This window comes from Triticum aestivum, chromosome 4A (assembly GCF_018294505.1).
Source record: "Triticum aestivum cultivar Chinese Spring chromosome 4A, IWGSC CS RefSeq v2.1, whole genome shotgun sequence".
In the NCBI taxonomy this organism is placed as follows: domain Eukaryota; kingdom Viridiplantae; phylum Streptophyta; class Magnoliopsida; order Poales; family Poaceae; genus Triticum; species Triticum aestivum.
In genome coordinates, this window is record NC_057803.1 from 593,159,348 (window position 1) to 593,180,282 (window position 20,935).

At 48.6% G+C, this 20,935-nt stretch overlaps 1 protein-coding gene across 4 annotated transcripts; it reads right to left on the reverse strand.

Annotated features, from left to right (window-relative positions):
• Positions 1-13,339: 13,339 nt before the first annotated feature.
• Positions 13,340-16,140, reverse strand: LOC123082441 (agamous-like MADS-box protein AGL66). Of its 4 annotated transcripts, none has more exons than XR_006439033.1 (11): positions 15,850-16,140; positions 15,663-15,716; positions 15,549-15,567; positions 15,399-15,460; positions 15,244-15,271; positions 15,104-15,165; positions 14,918-15,017; positions 14,777-14,830; positions 14,473-14,633; positions 13,967-14,379; positions 13,340-13,600 (listed from the first exon to the last, which is right to left on the reverse strand). XR_006439033.1 is itself a non-coding variant. In XM_044504767.1 (10 exons), the coding sequence occupies exons 1-10, from the start codon at positions 16,032-16,034 to the stop codon at positions 14,043-14,045; spliced, it is 1,062 nt and encodes a 353-aa protein (XP_044360702.1). In that variant the 5' UTR covers positions 16,035-16,139; the 3' UTR covers positions 13,810-14,042. The 4 variants fall into 4 exon arrangements, 2 of the variants coding, with proteins under 2 accessions (XP_044360702.1, XP_044360703.1); XR_006439034.1 differs by having other exon boundaries at positions 13,340-13,603; XM_044504767.1 differs by lacking the exon at positions 13,340-13,600 and having other exon boundaries at positions 13,810-14,379; positions 15,850-16,139.
• Positions 16,141-20,935: the final 4,795 nt, after the last annotated feature.

Sequence of the window (20,935 nt, forward strand, 5' to 3'; positions counted from 1 at the left end):
GCAACACGGAGCATATGAGATGTTCGAAGAGCTGAAAATGGTTTTCCAAGCTCATGCCCGGGTCGAGAGATATGAAGTCTCCGACAAGTTCTACAGTTGTAAGATGGAGGAAAATAGTTCTGTCAGTGAGCACATACTCAAAATGTCTGGGTTGCACAACCGCTTGTCCCAGCTGGACATTAACCTCCCGGACGAGGCGGTCATTGACAGAATCCTTCAGTCGCTCCCACCTAGCTACAAGAGCTTTGTGATGAACTACAATATGCAGGGGATGGTGAAAACTATTCCTGAAGTATTTTCAATGCTGAAATCAGCGGAGGTGGAAATCAAAAAGGAACATCAAGTGTTGATGGTCAATAAAACCACTAGTTTCAAGAAAGGCAAGGGTAAGAAGAACTTCAAGAAGGACGGCAAGGGAGTTGCCGCGCCCGGTAAACCAGTTGCCGGGAAGAAGTCAAAGAATGGACCCAAACCTGAGACTGAGTGCTTTTATTGCAAGGGAAAGGGACACTGGAAGCGGAACTGCCCCAAATACTTAGCGGACAAGAAGGCCGGCAACACTAAAGGTATATGTGATATACATGTAATTGATGTGTACCTTACCAGTACTCGTAGTAGCTCCTGGGTATTTGATACCGGTGCGGTTGCTCACATTTGTAACTCAAAACAGGAGCTGCGGAATAAGCGGAGACTGGCGAAGGACGAGGTGACGATGCGCGTCGGGAATGGTTCCAAGGTCGATGTGATCGCCGTCGGCACGCTACCTCTACATTTACCTACGGGATTAGTTTTAAACCTCAATAATTGTTATTTAGTGCCAGCTTTGAGCATGAACATTGTATCTGGATCTCGTTTAATACGAGATGGCTACTCATTTAAATCCGAGAATAATGGTTGTTCTATTTATATGAGAGATATGTTTTATGGTCATGCTCCGCTGGTCAATGGTTTATTCTTAATGAATCTCGAACGTGATGTTACACATATTCATAGTGTGAATACCAAAAGATGTAAGATTGATAATGATAGTCCCACATATCTGTGGCACTGCCGCCTTGGTCACATTGGTGTCAAACGCATGAAGAAGCTCCATACAGATGGACTTTTGGAGTCTCTTGATTTCGAATCATTTGACACGTGCGAACCATGCCTCATGGGTAAAATGACCAAGACTCCGTTCTCCGGAACAATGGAGCGAGCAACCAACTTATTGGAAATTATACATACTGATGTGTGCGGTCCAATGAGCGTTGAGGCTCGCGGTGGCTATCGTTATGTTCTCACTCTCACTGATGACTTAAGTAGATATGGGTATGTCTATTTGATGAAACACAAGTCTGAGACCTTTGAAAAGTTCAAGTAATTTCAGAATGAGGTAGAGAATCAACGTGACCAAAAGATAAGATTCTTACGATCAGATCGTGGGGGGAGAATATTTAAGTCACGAATTTGGTACGCACTTAAGGAAATGTGGAATCGTTTCACAACTCACGCCGCCTGGAACACCTCAGCGTAACGGTGTGTCCGAACATCGTAATCGCACTCTATTGGATATGGTGCGATCTATGATGTCACTCACTGATTTACCGCTATCATTTTGGGGATACGCTCTAGAGACGGCTACATTCACTTTAAATAGGGCACCGTCTAAATCCGTTGAGACGACACCGTATGAATTATGGTTTGGGAAGAAACCTAAGCTGTCGTTTCTAAAAGTTTGGGGATGCGATGCTTATGTCAAGAAACTTCAACCTGAAAAGCTCGAACCCAAGTCGGAAAAATGCGTCTTCATAGGATACCCTAAGGAAACCATTGGGTATACCTTCTACCTCAGATCCGAAGGCAAGATCTTTGTTGCCAAGAACGGGTCCTTTCTGGAGAAAGAGTTTCTCTCGAGAGAAGTAAGTGGGAGGAAAGTAGAACTCGATGAAGTACTGCCTCTTGAACCGGAAAGTAGCGCAGCTCAGGAAGATGTTCCTGTGGTGCCTGCACCGACTAGAGAGGAAGTTAATGATGATGATCAAGGTACTTCGGATCAAGTTGCTACTGAACTTCGAAGGTCCACAAGGACACGTTCCACACCAGAATGGTATGGCAACCCTGTCCTGGAAATCATGTTGTTAGACAACGGTGAACCTTCGAACTATGAAGAAGCAATGGCGGGCCCAGATTCCAACAAATGGCTTGAAGCCATGCAATCCGAGATAGGATCCATGTATGAAAACAAAGTATGGACTTTGACAGACTTGCCCGATGATCGGCGAGCGATAGAGAATAAATGGATCTTTAAGAAGAAGACGGACGCGGATGGTAATGTTACCATCTATAAGGCTCGACTTGTCGCTAAGGGTTATCGACAAGTTCAAGGGGTTGACTACGATGAGACCTTCTCACCCGTAGCGAAGCTGAAGTCCGTCCGAATCATGTTAGCAATTGCCGCATACTATGATTATGAGATATGGCAAATGGACGTCAAAACGGCATTCCTTAACGGCTTTCTTAAGGAAGAATTGTATATGATGCAGCCGGAAGGTTTTGTCAATCCTAAGAATGCTAACAAGGTATGCAAGCTCCAGCGCTCCATCTATGGGCTGGTGCAAGCATCTCGGAGTTGGAACATTCGCTTTGATGAAATGATCAAAGCGTTTGGGTTTATGCAGACTTATGGAGAAGCCTGCGTTTACAAGAAAGTGAGTGGGAGCTCTGTAGCATTTCTCATATTATATGTGGATGACATACTTTTGATGGGAAATGATATAGAACTTTTGGACAGTATTAAGGCCTACTTGAATAAGTGTTTTTCGATGAAGGACCTTGGAGAAGCTGCTTACATGTTAGGCATCAAGATCTATAGAGATAGATCGAGACGCCTCATAGGTCTTTCACAAAGCACATACCTTGATAAGATATTGAAGAAGTTCAATATGGACCAGTCCAAGAAGGGGTTCTTGCCTGTGTTGCAAGGTGTGAAATTGAGCTCAGCTCAATGTCCGACCACGGCAGAAGATAGAGAAAAGATGAGTGTCGTCTCCTATGCCTCAGCCATAGGGTCTATCATGTATGCCATGCTGTGTACCAGACCTGATGTAAACCTTGCCGTGAGTTTGGTAGGAAGGTACCAAAGTAATCCCGGCATGTAACACTGGACAGCGATCAAGGACATCCTAAAGTACCTGAAAAGGACTAAGGATATGTTTCTCGTATATGGAGGTGACGAGGAGCTCGTCGTAAAGGGTTACGTCGATGCTAGCTTCGACACAGATCTGGATGACTCTAAGTCACAAACCGGATACAAGTATATTTTGAATGGTGGGGCAGTTAGCTGGTGCAGTTGCAAGCAAAGCGTCGTGGCGGGATCTACATGTGAAGCGGAGTACATGGCAGCCTCGGAGGCAGCGCATGAAGCAATATGGATGAAGGAGTTCATCACCGACCTATGAGTCATACCCAATGCGTCGGGGCCGATCATTCTCTTCTGTGACAACACTGGAGCTATTGCCCTTGCCAAGGAGCCCAGGTTTCACAAGAAGACCAGGCACATCAAGCGTCACTTCAACTCCATTCATGAAAATGTTCAAGATGGAGACATAGATATTTGCAAAGTACATACAGATCTGAATGTCACAGATCCGTTGACTAAACCTCTTCCGCGAGCAAAACATGATCAACACCAGAACTCTATGAGTGTTCGATTCATCACAATGTAACTAGATTATTGACTCTAGTGCAAGTGGGAGACTGTTGGAAATATGTCCTAGAGGCAATAATAAAATGGTTATTATTATATTTCCTTGTTCATGGTAATTGTCTATTGTTCATGCTATAATTGTGTTATCCGGAAATCTTAATACATGTGTGAATACATAGACCACAACATGTCCCTAGTGAGCCTCTAGTTAACTAGCTCGTTGATCAATAGATAGTCATGGTTTCCTGACTATGGACATTGGATGTCATTGATAACGGGATCACATCATTAGGAGAATGATGTGATGGACAAGACCCAATCCTAAGCATAGCACAAGATCGTGTAGTTCGTTTGCTAGAGCTTTTCCAATGTCAAGTATCATTTCCTTAGACCATGAGATCGTGTAACTCCCGGATGCCGTAGGAGTGCTTTGGGTGTACCAAACGTCACAACGTAATTGGGTGACTATAAAGGTATACTACAGGTATCCCCGAAAGTATCTGTTGGGTTAACACGGATCGAGACTGGGATTTGTCACTCCATATGACGGAGAGGTATCTCTGGGCCCACTCGGTAATGCATCATCATAATGAGCTCAATGTGACCAAGTGTTTGGTCACGGGATCATGCATTATGGTACGAGTAAAGTGACTTGCCGGTAACGAGATTGAACGAGGTATTGGGATACTGACGATCGAATCTTGGGCAAGTAACGTACGAATTGACAAAGGGAATTGAATACGGGATTGATTGAATCCTTGACATCGTGGTTCATCCGATGAGATCATCGTGGAACATGTGGGAGCCAACATGGGTATCCAGATCCCGCTGTTGGTTATTGACCGGAGAGTCGTCTCGGTCATGTCTGCATGTCTTCCGAACCCGTAGGGTCTACACACTTAAGGTTCGGTGACGCTAGGGTTGTAGAGATATTAGTATGCGGTAACCCGAAAGTTGTTCGGAGTCTCGGATGAGATCCCGAATGTCACAAGGAGTTCCGGAATGGTCCGGAGGTGAAGATTTATATATAGGAAGTCCAGTTTCGGCCATCGGGAAAGTTTCGGAGGTAATCAGTATTGTACCGGGACCACCCGAAGGGTCCCGGGGGTCCACCGGGTGGGGCCACCTATCCCGGAGGGGCCCATGGGCTGAAGTGGGAGGGGAACCAGCCCCTGGTGGGCTGGTGCGCCCCCCATGGGCCTCCCCCTGCGCCTAGGGTTGGAAACCCTAGGGGTGGGGGTGCCCCACTTGGCTTGGGGGGCAAGTCCCCCTTGGCCGCCGCCCCCCCTTGGAGATCCCATTTCCTAGGGCCAGCGCCCCCCTTAGGGGCCCTATATATAGTGGGGGGGAGGGAGGGCAGCCGTACCTAAGTCCCTGGCGCCTCCCTCTCCCCTCGTAACACCTCTCTCTCTCTCTCTCTCTTGTTGGAGCTTGGCGAAGCCCTGCCGAGATCACCGCTGCTTCCACCACCACGCCGTCGTGCTACTGGATCTCCATCAACCTCTCCTTCCCCTTGCTGGATCAAGAAGGAGGAGACGTCTTCCCCAACCGTACGTGTGTTGAACACGGAGGTGCCGTCCGCTCGGCACTAGGATCTTCGGTGATTTGGATCACGACGAGTACGACTCCCTCAACCCCGTTCTCTTGAACGCTTCCACTCGCGATCTACAAGGGTATGTAGATGCACTCCTCTCCCTCGTTTCTAGATGACTCCATAGATTGATCTTGCTGATGCGTAGAAAATTTTAAAATTCTGCTACGTTCCCCAACAATTATGTGTTATGATCCGTTAACCCCGAAGTGACAATAATCGGGATACTTACCGGTGATGACCGTAGTTTGAGGAGTTCATGTATTCACTAAGTTTTAATGCTTTGGTCCGGTACTCTATTAAAAGGAGGCCTTAATATCCCTTAGTTTCCAATAGGACCCCGCTGCCACGGGAGGGTAGGACAAAAGATGTCATGCAAGTTCTTTTTCATAAGCACGTATGACTTTATTCGGAATACATGCCTACACTACATTGATTAAATGGATCTAGTTCTGTGCCACTCTATATTATAATTGTTGCATGAATAATCCGCATCCGGCATAATTCTCCATCACCGATCCAATGCCTACGAGCTTTTCATATATTGTTCTTCGCTTATTTACTTTCCCGCTGCTATTGTTACAATCACTATAAAACCAAAAATATCACTTTTGCTACCGTCACTACTACTATCATATTACTTTGCTACTAAACACTTTGCTGCTAATATTAAGTTTCCAGGTGTGGTTGAATTGACAACTCAGCTACTAATACTTGAGAATATTCTTTGGCTCCCCTTGTGTCGAATCAATAAATTTGGGTTGAATACTCTACCCTCGAAAACTGTTGTGATCCCCTATACTTGTGGGTTATCAATTATAAAGATGCTCTACAGGTATCTCCGAAGGTGTTTGTTGGGTTGGCATAGATCGAGACTAGGATTTGTCACTCCGAATATCGGAGAGGTATCTCTGGGCCCTCTCGGTAATACACATCATAAGAGGCCTTGCAAGCAATGTAACTAATGAGTTAGTTGCAGGATGATGTATTACGGAACGAGTAAAGAGACTTGCCGGTAACGAGATTGAACTAGGTATGAAGATACCGACGATCGAATCTTGGGCAAGTAACATACCGATGACAAAGGGAATAACATATGTTATCATATGGTTCGACCGATAAAGATCTTCGTAGAATATGTAGGAGCCAATATGGGTATCCAAGTTCCGCTATGGTTATTGACCAGAAAGGTGTCTCGGTCATGTCTACATAGTTCTCGAACCTGTAGGGTCCGCACGCTTAACGTTCGTTGACGATATAGTACTATATGAGTTATGTATGTTGGTGACCGAATATTGTTCGGAGTACCGGATGTGATCACGGACATGACGAGGACCTTCGGAATGGTCCAGAGGTAAAGATTGACATATGGGATAATAGTGTTTGGTCTCCGGAAGGTTCCGGAATTCACCGAAAGGGGTTCCTGATATTTCCCGAAATGTTTGGGTATGAGAACACTTTGTTTGGGCCAAAGAGGAAAGCCCACGAGGCTTTTGAAAAGTGCAAAAGGGAGTTTTGCGGAGACCAGAGGCTAGCACCTGGGAACCCTGGCGTCTAGTCCTGGAGTGCGAGAAGGACTCTTGCCTTTCAGGCAAAACCGACTTTGAGGAGGCTTTTACTCCAAATTTCGACCCCGGGGCTCAACATATAAATAGAGGGGCAGGGCTAGCACCTGGAACACATCAAGAAACACCAAGCCGTGTGCCGGCAACCCTGTCCTCTAGTTTATCCTCTGTCATAGTTTCCGTTGTGCTTGGCGAAGCCCTGCGGAGATTGTTCTTCACCAACACCGTCACCACGCCGTCGTGCTGTCGGAACTCATCTACTACTTTGCCCGTCTTGCTTGATCAAGAAGGCGAGGACGTCATCGAGCTGAACGTGTGCTGAACGTGAAGGTGTCGTACGCTAGGTACTTAATCGGGACGGATCATGAAGGTGTACGACTACATCAACCGCGTTGATAAACGCTTCCGCTTTGCGATCTTCAAGGGTATGAAGATGCTCTCCCCCTCTCGTTGTTATGCATCTCCTAGATAGATCTTGCGTGAGCATAGAATTTTTTTGAAATTGCATGCTACGTTCCCCAGCAGGTATGCGCCGCGCCGTCTCCCTCGGCGCAGGAACACCACCGTCCAGGCCGGTCTTCGTCACGTTGTCAGGTTCCTCGCCTACTTCGAGCACCGCCGCCGCGCGCCGCTCTTCTTCAGTCGCCGCTGCTGCTACCTCCGTAGCCGCTGCCGCTCGTCCACCCTGTTCGTCTTCATCCAGCACCAGCTCGTCGTCAGCGTCGCCGTCATCTATCCCGACCACTTCGTCTACTCCGGCCACCATGGTGACATCGGCCACCACGTCGATTGGCGCCACAACCATCGTCGAGTCTTCTTCTCTGCTGGCCCTCCAATTCCTCGACATGGCGTACAACTCGTGCAGGTCCCTCGTCTATGCATGCCCGGTGCTGGCAACACCGATGCGTGGCTTCGTCCACGACGTGTCCCCGGGCCTGGCAAGCCTGGTGCGATGCTTCGTCAATTTCGTCTTCATCCGTCTACGCATGCTCGGTGCTGGCAACACCGATGCGTGCCTTCGTCCATGATGTGTTCCCGGGCTTGGCAAACCCAACGCGGCGCATCGTCAACATCATCTTCTTCCCGGCGCACCACTACTTCGACACCACCGCGCCCATGACTGACTCGGCGCCTCCTTACGCCCGCAGCTCCACGGCGACTTCCTCGACACCGGCTACCCCGACTCGACATCGACCACATCATTCTTCGCACGACTACCTCGACCACGGCTCCACCACCCACGCTATCGGCTACCTCGACAAACGGCACAAAGGGCTACCGCCTTGTTTGAGCAACCTCGTCGGTTTTCACTCCAGCCACGCCTTCCGCGATGCATCGACCGTTACGTCTGTGTGTGTGTGGTGTGGGTGTCCATCGGCTTGCCTTCGGATTCTTCTCCAGTCTCACAGTCTACGTCGCTACCAGTGTGACTGCGGGGGGATATTGAGTATATTAATTATTAGGAAAGACGGGATAGGCTAGGATTTGTTGGGACTTGTCTTGTACTCCAAATTGATCATTGTACTTCTATATATATGCCCATGAGGCTCAAGCAATACAACAACTATTCCACCAATCTCTTTCTCCCTTTTAACAAAGAGGCTTGATCCGACAAATAGGTCTTGATCTGTGATAAAAGAATGAACAGCAGTGTTGTTTCCCTTCCAAGCAGCATCTATAAATAGGAAGACCAAGTTTTCAATACAAATCCTACAAATTGAAACCTGGGGTTGCTGGGAAGTTTGATGTATAAATCACTGTAAATTTAAAATCATCATTGCTCCATTTCAAAAGAAAAAAAATCATCACTGCGAGTTTAAGTGACTGATCCACAACATCTGTGAATTTTATTAAGCATTTATTATGAATATGATTCCGCCCTAGAGTTATTTTCTTACACGCGTGTAGATTTAAATCATCACTGCTCCGTTTCAAAAGAAAAAAAATCATCACTACGAATTCAAGTGACTGATCCACAGCATCTGCGAATTTTATTAAGCATTTATTATGAATAAGATTTCATTCTAGTACTAGAGTTATTTCCTTATTATTACATGCGTGTGATGCGTGCGTCACCACTAACACAGTAGCCCTACGTAGCTTACAGTCGATTGAGCTTGATCGCCATGCTTAGGTCCGGAGGATATATAGATGTAGATAGGACCAGTGGCAATGCATGCATGTGAGATCAGTCGACGTTGGGCGGCGGAACGCCACCGCCGCCGTCGTAGGCCATGACGGTCGTGCCGCTCTCGTCGCTGGTGGGCATGTTGTAGGAGCAGCTGGCGGAGGCCTCGAGCTGGTCCTGCGCCGCCGGCACCATCTTCGGCAGGTAATTGCCGTCGTCGGGGCCCAGGCGGTGCTGCATGAGAGGGAAGGGCGTGTTGGGGATGAGCGTGGAGAGCAGCTCGGTGCAGCTGAATTCCTGCTGCCATGGATCTGTCGTCTGGCTGCTGCCCCCGACGTCGCCATCGCCGTCGTGCATCCCCGCCAGCTGCAATTTGCCGTCGTACACGTCCGAGATTGGATCTCTCTGATTTCCATCTGTTTCTGCGGTCCTTAATTCTGTCCTTTCACTGTTTCTTAAATTTTTAAAGATCCGTAATTTTGATTAGGCTGAAATTTTGACATAATTTTTATCCGGATATTGGCTTTCTTGCAGCGAAAGAAGGGCACCAACCGCTTTACGGAGTGGCCACGAGGGGCGCGTCCCTCACCCTCGTGGGCCCTTCGGGCATCGTCTCGTGTTGATTCCACTTCCCAAAATTCACATATATTCCAAAAAAATCTCCGTAAGTTTTTATCCCGTTCGGACCCTGGTTGATATGAATTTTCTATGAAACGAAAAACATGCAACAAAAAGGAACTGGCACTGGGCACTGGATCAATATGTTAGTCCCAAAAATAATATAAAAAGTTGCCAAAAGTATATAAAAGTTGTAGAATATTGACATAGAATAATAAAAAATTATAGATACAATGGAGACGTATCAACCGCTGCCACGCCGTCGTGCTGCCAGAGGACTCGAGCTACAACTTCATCGTCGCTCGCTGGATCGAGGAGGTGAAGGGGTAATCAAGCTGTACGTGTGTTAAACGCGGAGATGCCGTCTGTTTGACACTTCATCGGGAGTTCGTGGACGGATCGTGAAGACGTACGACTACATCAACCGCTTTTCTTAACGCTTCCGCTTAGCTATCTACAAGAGTATGTAGATGCAATCTCTCCTCTCGTAGATGTTCATCTCCTATATTGAACTTGACGAGCGTAGAATTTTCTTTTGTTTCTCATGTAACGTTCCGCAACATCTCCCTCCCCTTGCAGCAGCTCGTGTCGGAATTTATAGCATCCCGATCATCTAGCTGAAGTAGCCAACAGTTGTGGCTATCATCTTCATGGCCTACGGTAACCGCAGTGCCCCCTGGGTTGCAATAGCGGCACTACCAACACGGGTGACTTAGAGCATCTCCAGCCGCGTCCCCAGAAAGGCCTTCCCAGGCTATTTTTTCGCGCCGGCGCCGAAAAAACGGCCCAGTCGCGCTCCAGGTGCCCGATTTTTGCCGGCCTGGGCCGAAATCAGCGCAGGCGGACCCAGGCCGGAACCGGCGCGCTGGGGGCGCCGGGGCGAGTTGTTTTCGCGCGAAGCAGCCACGGGCCCGCCGAGTCAGCGAGACGGGTGCTTCGTCGCCCTCATCGCCTCGATTCCCGCGGGAATCAATGCCAAGGCTGCCGCGCAGCCGCCGCCGGTTAGTCTTGCCATTGATTCCTCACGGGCGACGCGCCACGGGGCGGCGCGGCGACGCCTCCCCTCCCGCGCATGCGTACACACGGGCGCGGCTATATAAGCCGGTGGCCTGCCTCGCCTCTGGCCACACCAGCCCTAGCCGCCGAGTTCTCCCCCTCGCCTGTTCGCCGCCGCCGAGCCCTTCCTCCCCCTCTCCCTTGCCCTCTCCCTCCCCCACCGACAGCCTCGATGGTCGAACGTTTCCCCAGTGACGAGGCGGCGGCCAACGGCTTCGGCCGCCGCTCACTGCGCGGGCAGGAGTCGTGGCTCCTGTTCGAGGCCAACATCCCGGCGCTGCCGGACATGCGCGCCGGGCCGATGGGGTGGAGGCTCAGCAACGGGGGAGTGCCCATTCCCCCGTTGCCCGACGTCGTGGCACGCGCCCCCTACTTCGCCGTCGAGGTCGAGATCGTACGCGTCTCCCTCACCGACGAGCAGCTCGCCCTCCCCCAGTACGCGCCGACAACCACGCGACGTGGGCGGCGTACTTCGAGCGCCGTCAGGAGCAGAGGCTGGCGTCCACCAACGGGGCGCCGGTGGTGGGAGGCACAAAGAACAGCGAGGGGCGCCGTGTGTGGTGGGGCGTCCCCGGCCGCACGCTCGAGGGCATGCTGACGCACCTTGAGGACGACAACAACCCGCCGCTGGCATACCCTCAGTCGGCGGCCGCCCCCGCCCACCGCCGATGCGCCGGGCAATGGATGCCCAGGAGGTTCGGCTCCTCCTCGACGTCCTCCTCGCACTCCTCCTCGTGTTCTTCCTCCCACTCCTCCGGCTCTCCGGCGCTGCTCGGCGTCAAGGCCGAGCCCACAGCGGAGACGCCGCTCGGCCGACGCACTCGCAGCGCCGGCATCGTCATCAACGAGGGCGGTCGGCGCGCCTCCTCGTCGGCTCCTCCGCGCTCGTCAAGCCAAAGACGGAGCCAGGGCTCGCGCCGGTGAAAACGGAGCCGGGGCTCCCCGCCGTGAAGATGGAGCACGGCGACGGGGAGCTCGACGATGATGCGGCCCTGAAATGGGCGCGCGAGGACTTCCTGAGGATGGAGAGGGAGCGCCAGTGCGCCGCCCTGCGGTGCTTCGAGCAGCGCCGCCGGGGCCGCGACGAAGGAGGAGTCGTCGTCCTCGAAGACAGCGACGACGACGACGCGCCACCGCCGCCGCCACCAGTCCGCCATGGCAACACCGGGCAGGGGTCCAGCAGGGACCGCCGCCTCAAGGAGGAGAAGGCCGACGACGACGAAGGTGGCGAGGATGGCGGCGACTACTCCGCGTTCAGCGGTTTCTTTTTTTAGTTTATATTTGCTATGTACCACGTCGCGAACATGTCTAATATATGCCAAAGTTTGCCGAAATTTAGCCGTGTTTAACCGAACTTCGCCGAACGTTTTTTTTTTGAAAAAATTAGACGCGTCTGGGGGCGGCCCTGGGGCCGGCGACTGGGGACCAACTCGCCCCCAGGCCCTTTTTTGCGCCGGCGACTGGGGACCAACTCGCCCCAGGCCTTTTTTTTGCGCCGGCTAGCCCCCAGGCGGCGATTTTAGGCGCCCCCTGAGGGGCCAACGGCTGGAGATGATCTTACACGCGTGGTGGTCAGAGAGCGGTGACAGTGGTGGCGCAAGGCCTTGTGTGTGCTGGTAGAGAAGGAGAAAGGAGTAGGGCGATGGGGAGAGGAGAGCTTTGAGATGATTGGATTGACATAGAAGACAACAAAGTGAACTAGGCTCTCGTAGAGGGGGGAAGCGGTGTGTGGGTTCCACGGGACATGTGTCCAGTATGCAAGACGGTTGACGCATCATCTAAAATCGGTCAGTTGAAAAGAACTAATTTCCTACACTGAACTAATGTTTCGACGGGATATGGTTTGTCATGATGGCACAAGGCTCCAAGAGCCATCGTTCGACAACAGCCAACGCTACATCCGAGGTGCAAGCCTATCGAGAGAGGAACCAGCTCCTCTAACATATGAGAGGAAAGGCCGGGAAGCTACAATGCTACTTCCTTGTGTAAAATAGTGAAGGCAAATCACAGAGGTGCAACGGGTAATGTGGATAATCACCATAGATAAAATAATGTTTTGGTTGCTTTTCCGAGTGTAGCGAAGACAAGTCAAGGTATTTGTAGGTCCCCTGACTTTACTTCGTACGTCACAAATTATAGATCCACCGAGATATGGCTTGTTGTGACCAAGGTCTTGGATTTCAGCCAAGAGAAGTGAAGTGCGGCTGAAATTTAACAATCTTGTGTCATGAGGGTTATGTTGGACTGTTAAACCTTTGATGCTGATTTTCAATCCCCAGTGGTAGGCTGCTAAACATTATATTTATTTGTCATCCTAATGTACATGAGTTTGATATATGTTTTTGTTCTACTTGATTTTAATTTATGACCAAATTACCCCTTTTCATTCAAAATTCAAATTTTGGTTTTGCCAGTTTTGCCAGACATTTTGTCTGACCTTTTAAAAGGGCCGAATATCAGCTATCTGGTTCAGATGCGATAAAAATACAAACCTTGGTCAAGACGAGCGTCAGCAACTTCATGTTCCACTCCTACCCATTACCATTAATGCGCCAACAGTTTTTCATTTACTAATTCATTTGTTTATTACTCTATTCATCAATTTTTTCTGTTTTTTTGAAAATAACTCTATTCATCAAGGTTCGTAGAGAAGACAAACTACTGAAACCAGTATGCAGTCTTGCACAGTTGCCTTTGACATGATTCAGAGTCTTTGCTCATCCTGAATACTTCTGTACCATTTGTAATTTTGGATGTGTCTGGTCACTACTGAACCTGGTTATGTAAAGTCTCAGCGCCCAGTGCCCATGTTGAGCCTGTGGAGCCCTTTCTGCTGCACGATCGCCAAGGTTTCATTGTCGGTGAGGAAGTTAACCACTTCACCCAGCCCTGTTGAAGTTCAGTCTTGCAGCCTGGACTGCCACTGCCAGCAACGACACCTTGGGCTTCACACCCTGCTACAAAGCAGATTGCTCCTCTGTTATTACTCTCTGGAATTATTATGTATACTACTTACTCCTATTATAATATATAAAAAAGAGGCCTAATCCCTTCCAAGCAGCATCTATAAATTGGAAAAAGATTTTTTCAATACAAATTCTGCAAAAAGAATGCTGTCTGGTGTTGCTGGGAAGTATGATGCATGTATAAAGCACTTTAAATATAAATCATCACTGCGAATTTAAGTGAGTGATCCACAGCATCTGCGAATTTTATTAAGCATTTATTTTGAATATGATTTCGTTCTAGAGTTATTTTCTTATTATTACACGCGTATGATGCGTGCGTCACCACTAACACAGTAGCCCTACGTAGCTTACAGTCGATTGAGCTTGATCGCCATGCTTAGGTCAGGATAGATGTAGATAGGACCAGTGGGCATGCATGCATGTGAGATCAGCCGACGTTGGGCGGCGGCACGCCACCGCCGCCGTCGTAGGCCATGACGGGCGTGCCGCTCTCGTCGCTGGTGGGCATGTTGTAGGAGCAGCTGGCGGACGCCTCCAGCTGGTCCTGCGCCGCCGGCACCATGGCCGGCAGGTAATTGCCGTCGTCGGGGCCCAGGCAGTGCTGCATGAGAGGGAAGGGCGTGTTGGGGATGAGCGTGGAGAGCAGCTCGGTGCAGCTGAACTCCTGCCGCCACGGATCCGTCGTCTGGCTGGTGCCCCCGACGTCGCCGTCGCTGCCGTGCATCCCTGCCACCTGAGATTTGCCGTCGTACACGTCCGGGTCGCTGCCGAAACAAAATAGAAAATGACGTGTGAGGTTGCGGTGTGCCCGTGTGCGTACGCAAAGTAGTACACGTGGCAATTATATGTGCACGTGCCTGAGGTAGATCATCGGGTCAGTCCCGCCGAAGATCTGGTGGCCGGGGTTTTGCCCGTCCTCGGAGCCCCACAGTGCGGCGGCGTCGCCGGCGAACGCGCCCATGCCGCCGCCTTCTTCTGTCTTCATCGCGTGCACGTACATCTGCGCCCCGTTCCCGCCCTACAATGCACCGCCAAACACAATCTTCATTGATAAAATGCATAAATCCTTTTACATTGATAGCATTGCTCCTACGTAGGATCCCGAGCATTTGTAGCTTCGGGATCCTGCGCATTTAAATGTGATCTCGAAGATCGCCGTACCTGCATCCCGGGCGCCGTCGGGTCGAACGGGGCCAGGTTGCTCAGCAGGTAGTTCTGCAGCTCGATAGTTGCACAGACCAAATTATTCGAGATGAGTTGCAGACGAAACCGCAACAAGTTTGTACCTGACATGATATGTACCTTCCTCTCGACGACGCGGGTGAGCATTTCCATGAGGAACTTCTCGCAATTGTCGATGTCGCCCGTGGAACCGAACGCGGCGGGGTCAGGCTCGAACAGCATGCGCGCACACAGAAAACAGACGAACACGATCAAGGTCGCGACCGCACGAACAAAGTGCTAAATGGCGCGGGTCTTGGTTTGTACCTGAGGCGTTCCTCGGAGATCTGCAGCTGCTGCTGGCACGCGTATATCTCCTTCTGAATCTCCTGCAATTCGAAATCGGCTAGTTAATATGATGGTTTCATTGTCACTGGTTAATAAGGTTACAAAATGCAAAAGCTCACCTCTATCTTCTCGTTCAATGCCCCCGGGCTGAAATTTGCGAGCAGGAAAAGGAAACATGCACAGTGACGTGAAATACAAGAATTTGAGCCGGTTTGATACGTGAAATCAACGAGAATATATAGAGGAAAATGGAGCGAGGTAAAATGCATAGTACTTTGCTAGCTGTGTCGCCATGTCGCTCTCGCGCTTGAGCCTCTGGAGCATGCTGATTAGGTACTGCATCGGATTTGTCACACGAGCCTCTGGACTCCTATTTTCAGTTTTTAAAAGATGATGAAGACGAGCTAGTTCTTGCTTCTCTTACCTCCCGGTTCTGGATGGGCCTGCGGTGGTGAAACGAAGAAACCAAAATGTTTGAGAAAGGAGATCGATCGAAGTTCATTACACGGTGCATATATATGTGAACTCTGGCACTCACTCGCCCCGGTCGTTGTCCGACATGTTGAGGTACCGGAGAAGCACATCCTCCACCCTGGAGGACGACGAACGATCGACGAGCGCGCGCGGCCATGCATGCATGCACGCACGAGTCTCAGAAACGGAAACGAAAAGGGGGTTCAATCAAGCAAGCGCTGTGGCAAAGGAGAGAGGAGAGGAGGACGGACCCGTGGCGGCCGGAGAAGGGGCAGAGGCGGCGGGAGGGGGAGAACATGAGGAGGGCGATGTCGATGTCGCAGAGGACGGAGAGCTCGTAGGCCTTCTTGATGAGGCCGTTCCGGCGCTTGGAGAAGGTCACGTGCCGGTTCGTGTTGTTCTCGATCCGCTTGATGGCCAGCTTCACGCGCCCCATCGTCGTCGCCGGCGGTCAGCGAGGTGAGGTGGGCGGGGCGGGGCTAGGGGCGGGTGGTAGGAGGAGGTGAATGGCGGTGGCGATGGTAGGAGCGTACGTGGCCCGTTGAGGGCGGGGGTTGGGCGGGCGGGAGCGCTCGTAGGAGCGGCGGAGACGGATCTGCCCTGGCGCATATGCCGAGAACCTGTAATAAAGATCTGACGCAGCGGCGGCGATTGCCCTGTGATTTGCTTTGCTTGCATGCAGCGTGCATGTCGTCCCGTGCCGTGCTCATTGATGCGTCGCTTGCGGCTTCGGGCAACCAGGGCATTTTTTTTGGCAGCACTTTGCGCCGGTGCGCCGGCCCAAACTTTGGGCCGGTCCAACCCTGGCCGTTAGATGCGCCCCGCATAACCGTCGGATCGCGCCTTTTTCGGCGCTTGTCACCCTGGGACGTTTTTCAGATCTGAAGAAAGCACCGCTGCAGGTCATGGCGGCCGCCCCCTGTCGCCTTCCCTGTTTGCCTTCACCGTCGAAAGTCGCCGCCGTGCTCGATGGCATCGCTCTCTGTCGATGCTTGCAGACAAAAAAAGTTGTCGAAAAAATTGCTCTGTGTTGCCGCCCCTGTGGAATCAATTGAAATCCTTGGTTCCAGCAAATTGAAAGATAAGGTTGTAGCAAAAAGTCGCTCATCCAACAAAGAACCAAGAACTAACTCTGATGAAAGCATTTTTGGGTGCTGGTTCCAACAACAAAAAACGTGGTTGTAGCAAAAAAATCGATGGTTTAGAGAAAACAAACTCTGGTGGAAGCATTTTTTGGTGCTGGTTCCAGCAAAAATCGATGCGGGATGTAGCAAATTACATTGCTGGATGCAGCTCCTCCGCGCCTACTTTCAACTGATTCCAGCAAAAAAAGATGCCGACAGTAGCAAATTGAAGCACCGGTTGTAGCATTTCCCCCCTGGTTGTAGCCCCGTCGTGCGATGGTTGTGTGGCCGACGCTCGTGCTGGTTCCAGCAAAATTTGATGATGGATTTACCAAAAAAATCGCCAGATGCAGCTGATTCCCATCACATAGTCTTCTCCGATGTAGCAAAAGCAAAGGTTGGTTCCAGCAAAAAAGATTGTTGGTTCCAGCAAAAACAATACATGGCGGCCATGTTGTTGCCGCCGAGCACTATCATCTCCCTGTTGCAGCAAGAATGCAAGTAGGTTCCAGCAAAAATCAAACACGGTTCTAGCAAAAACAAATCAAGAAAAAAGCAGCTTATTCTCCGCCACCGCCATCGCCACCAGCCACCACCATCGCCGGCTGAAGCAAAAATCCTGCTGGACGGGGTTCAGCGCCGCATATCGTTGGGTTCCCGCATACTAGGACTAGATGGGGGGTGTGGTTATATAGCAGCGCTGCCGTTGTGGTGGGCTGTAGGTGCGCCAGCGCCGTGGAGACGGGGAGGTCTGAAGAGAGAAGAGGAGGCGAGCTCGGTGGAGAAATCAGAGACGGAAGTAAAGACGAAGGAACGAGTGAATGAGGTCGCGAGTTAAGAGATAAGGGAATAAAAAAGAAAACAGTGTGGTTTGGCCAGCGTGACGTGGCATCTGTGCGCAACCCCAACACGCATCGCTAGCGAGGCGACCGGCCGAACTTTCGGCCGGCTCGCCAATTGTTAACATTTCTCTTTTTCTTAGGGGTTGTGCAAGGGCACATCTTGCTTAATGCGAAATATACCCTGGCCTCCCCTCTGGCGACCGGGGTCAATGGCGGGCGCATTACTGTACATCAGGTTTTCTACTTCAACTGTTTTGAACGTTTTTCTGCGGCAATCAAGGGAAATACGTTACTATTGTTAATGAGATTCTTCAGAGAGCTGCTACTTTTAGTTGTCATTTTATGTTTGGGAGCTGAGATTCGAACAGCGAAGCTCATAATCTAGCCAAGTTTGCGCATTTTTTAGGTCAGGGCCATCATGTGTGGCTTGGTCAACCCCATGATCCGAGGTGTATACCCCATTTTCTAAGAATTTTTTTACACATTTTCTGAACAAATGTTGAACATATTAAAAATACACATCAAACTTTTTGAAAGGCAATAATCAGTTTAAAACTACGTGGTCGTTATATTCATTTCTTTTCATATTTTTATTTTTTTCAGACAAAAGAGTATAGTTTGCATATGCATAGTACATTTTTCATATATATAAGAAACACTTTGTTATTCAAGTTTAATATTTTCCAAATACATGATTAACATTTTACTCGAACACATGTTTTTATGTCTATTTTTTATTAAACAATGTACTTTTTTGTATAAACCAAACAAAAATATTTAATAATTTTCAGATAAAGTATTACTTTTTTTTCAAACATATGTTAATGAACATTTTTTCTAGTACATGTAAAACATTTTTATATACGTTGAAACATTTTTCACAAGTGATATAAAACATTTTTATAAACTATGCCAACATTTTTTAGATTTTATAAACATTTAAAAAAATGGCATGGACATATTTTTCAATGCCTGGATATTTCATAAAATTTAATATACTCCAACATTTTTTTGATATAAAACATTTTTCTAAATTACACAAACATATTTTACATTTTAAAAGTGTAAAATACATTTTGAAACGTGTTAATGTTTTTAAAATGTTAGAACATTTTTTTATTTCTATCTATTTTGTTTTTTGAATTAAGTTAGCATATTTTTATAATGTGTTAATGTTTTTCTAAATTCAAGGTATATAACTTTTTATATGGTTTTTTGGAATATAGTAATTTACAATATTTCCGAAAATAAGAACAACAGAAAAACGAAAAAAATGAATGAAAAACAGGGAAAATCTTTATCTTCTCTACTGCTTAAAAAGAACGTAAGGTTCCCATTTCACCTTTCTTTCGACCACCCTTTCGTCAAACCTTCCATGTATATGTTAATCAATCATTTTAATTTACTTACCTTCTGAGCCAATTCCATTTTAATTTACTTACCAAATTTTTAATCAAAATATAAAGTAATTCATGGTTAGAATTTGATGAACATTTATTTACATAATCGCATTATTATTGACAGGTAAATCACAAGCTAACGTACTAGAGTATTTATATCATGTTGCAACGCACACGCATTGTTCTTGTACTAACTAAGATGAAAGCTACCTGGGTCGGCCCGTTTATAACAACACCTTATGCGGGCTCACACTCGGTCTCGCACTAATCGGCCCACCCTTGATATTATTGCCTCAAATACAATTTCTTTTCCACCACTTTGCAATTGCAAGAAAAGAGGTTGTCATGCGCTGCAGACTAGTAGTATCTTTATGTATTTAGAATGGTTGATCCAGCAAACTAGAATTTGTTCAGAAATAAATCACTGACGGCCTAGTCAATTCATACATGAGGGCCATGTAATTAAGTGAGTGAATCTAAAGAACGTAATGAAGTGAGTCAAGGCAAATTATCTGGTAATACCATCCATTAAATGCTCACACGATCCCATCCTCCAAAAAAAATTAATTCACAAAATTCTGATTCTTTTGTGAATGTTCAGAAGGCATGTGTCTACCAACCATAACAAATTTACATTTTTAGTTTCTCATTTAAAAAAAGACAAATCCATATGTGAATAGTGGCTTTTTTAAATATCTGCCTTTTAGTTTCTCAATGTGCATTTTGAATTTGTATCTAATTTTTTTTTGGGGGGGGGGGGGTTGTAGACACATTAGCTGCGATCATTCATATGTTTTTTCTCTAATTATTGACACATTTATAATCATTTTTATAAATGTGAGCATGCGAGCGTGTGAGGGTTGGAATTACTGAATATTCTTCTGTGAGTGAAGATAACTGGTACGTATTAAATGTTTGCAAAAGAAAAAAAAATGACAACTGCATACTCCATTCGTTCTTTGATTGCATATGTCTCTCTACTGGTGTTGGGAAACGTAGTAATTCAAAAAAAATCCTATGATCACGCAAGATCTATCTAAGAGATGCATAGCAACGAGACGGGAGAGTGTGTCCACGTACCCTCGTAGACCGAAAGCGGAAGCGTTTAGTAACGCGGTTGATGTAGTCGAACGTCTTCACGATCCAACCGATCCAAGTACCAAACATATGACACCTCCGTGTTCAGCACACGTTCAGCACGATGATGTCCCTCGAGCTCTTGATCCAGTAGAGGGTCGAGGGAGAGTTTTGTCAGCACGACGGTGTGGTGATGGTCTTGATGATGTGATCCGCGTAGGGCTTCGCCTAAACACTACGACAATATGACCGAGGTGGTAAACGATGGAGGGGGCACCGCATACGGCTAAGACAATTGATGTTGTGCCTTTGGGGTGCCCTCTGCCCACGTATATAAAGGAGAGGGGGGAGGCCGGCCAAGGGGGAGGCGCACCAAAGGGGGGGGTCCTACTAGGACTCCAAACCTAGTAGGATTAGCCCCCCCTTTCCTTCCAACAGAGAGGGGGGAAGGGGAAAGGAGGGAGAGGGAGAAGGAAAGAGGGGGGCCGCGCCCCTCCCCTTGTCCAATTCAGATTGGGGCAAGGGGGCGCGCCCCGCCTCCTGTGGTCTGCCTCCTCTCCTCCACTATGGCCCATTAGGCCCAATAACTTTCCCGGGTGGTTCCGGTAACCTCCCGGTACTCCAAAAAATCTCTGATCTTCTTCGGAACCATTCCGGTGTCCGTATATAACCTTCCAATATATCAATCTTTACCTCTCGACCATTTCAAGATTCCTCGTCATGTCCGTGATCTCATCCGGGACGTCGAACAAACTTCGGTCATCAAAAACACATAACTTATAATACAAATCGTCATCGAACGTTAAGCGTGCAGACCCTACGGGTTCGAGAACTATGTAGACATGACCGAGACACATCTCCAGTCAATAACCAATAGCGGAACCTGGATGCCCA

Coding starts and splice junctions, on each gene's coding strand:
- LOC123082441 (XM_044504767.1), bottom strand. CDS start 16,034: ATGGGGCGCGTGAAGCTGGCCATCAAGCGGATCGAGAACAACACGAAC. Junction 15,166..15,243: donor CATTGAACGAGAAGATAGAG/GTGAGCTTTTGC, acceptor TTCGAATTGCAG/GAGATTCAGAAGGAGATATA. Junction 15,018..15,103: donor ATCTCCGAGGAACGCCTCAG/GTACAAACCAAG, acceptor GTGTGCGCGCAT/GCTGTTCGAGCCTGACCCCG.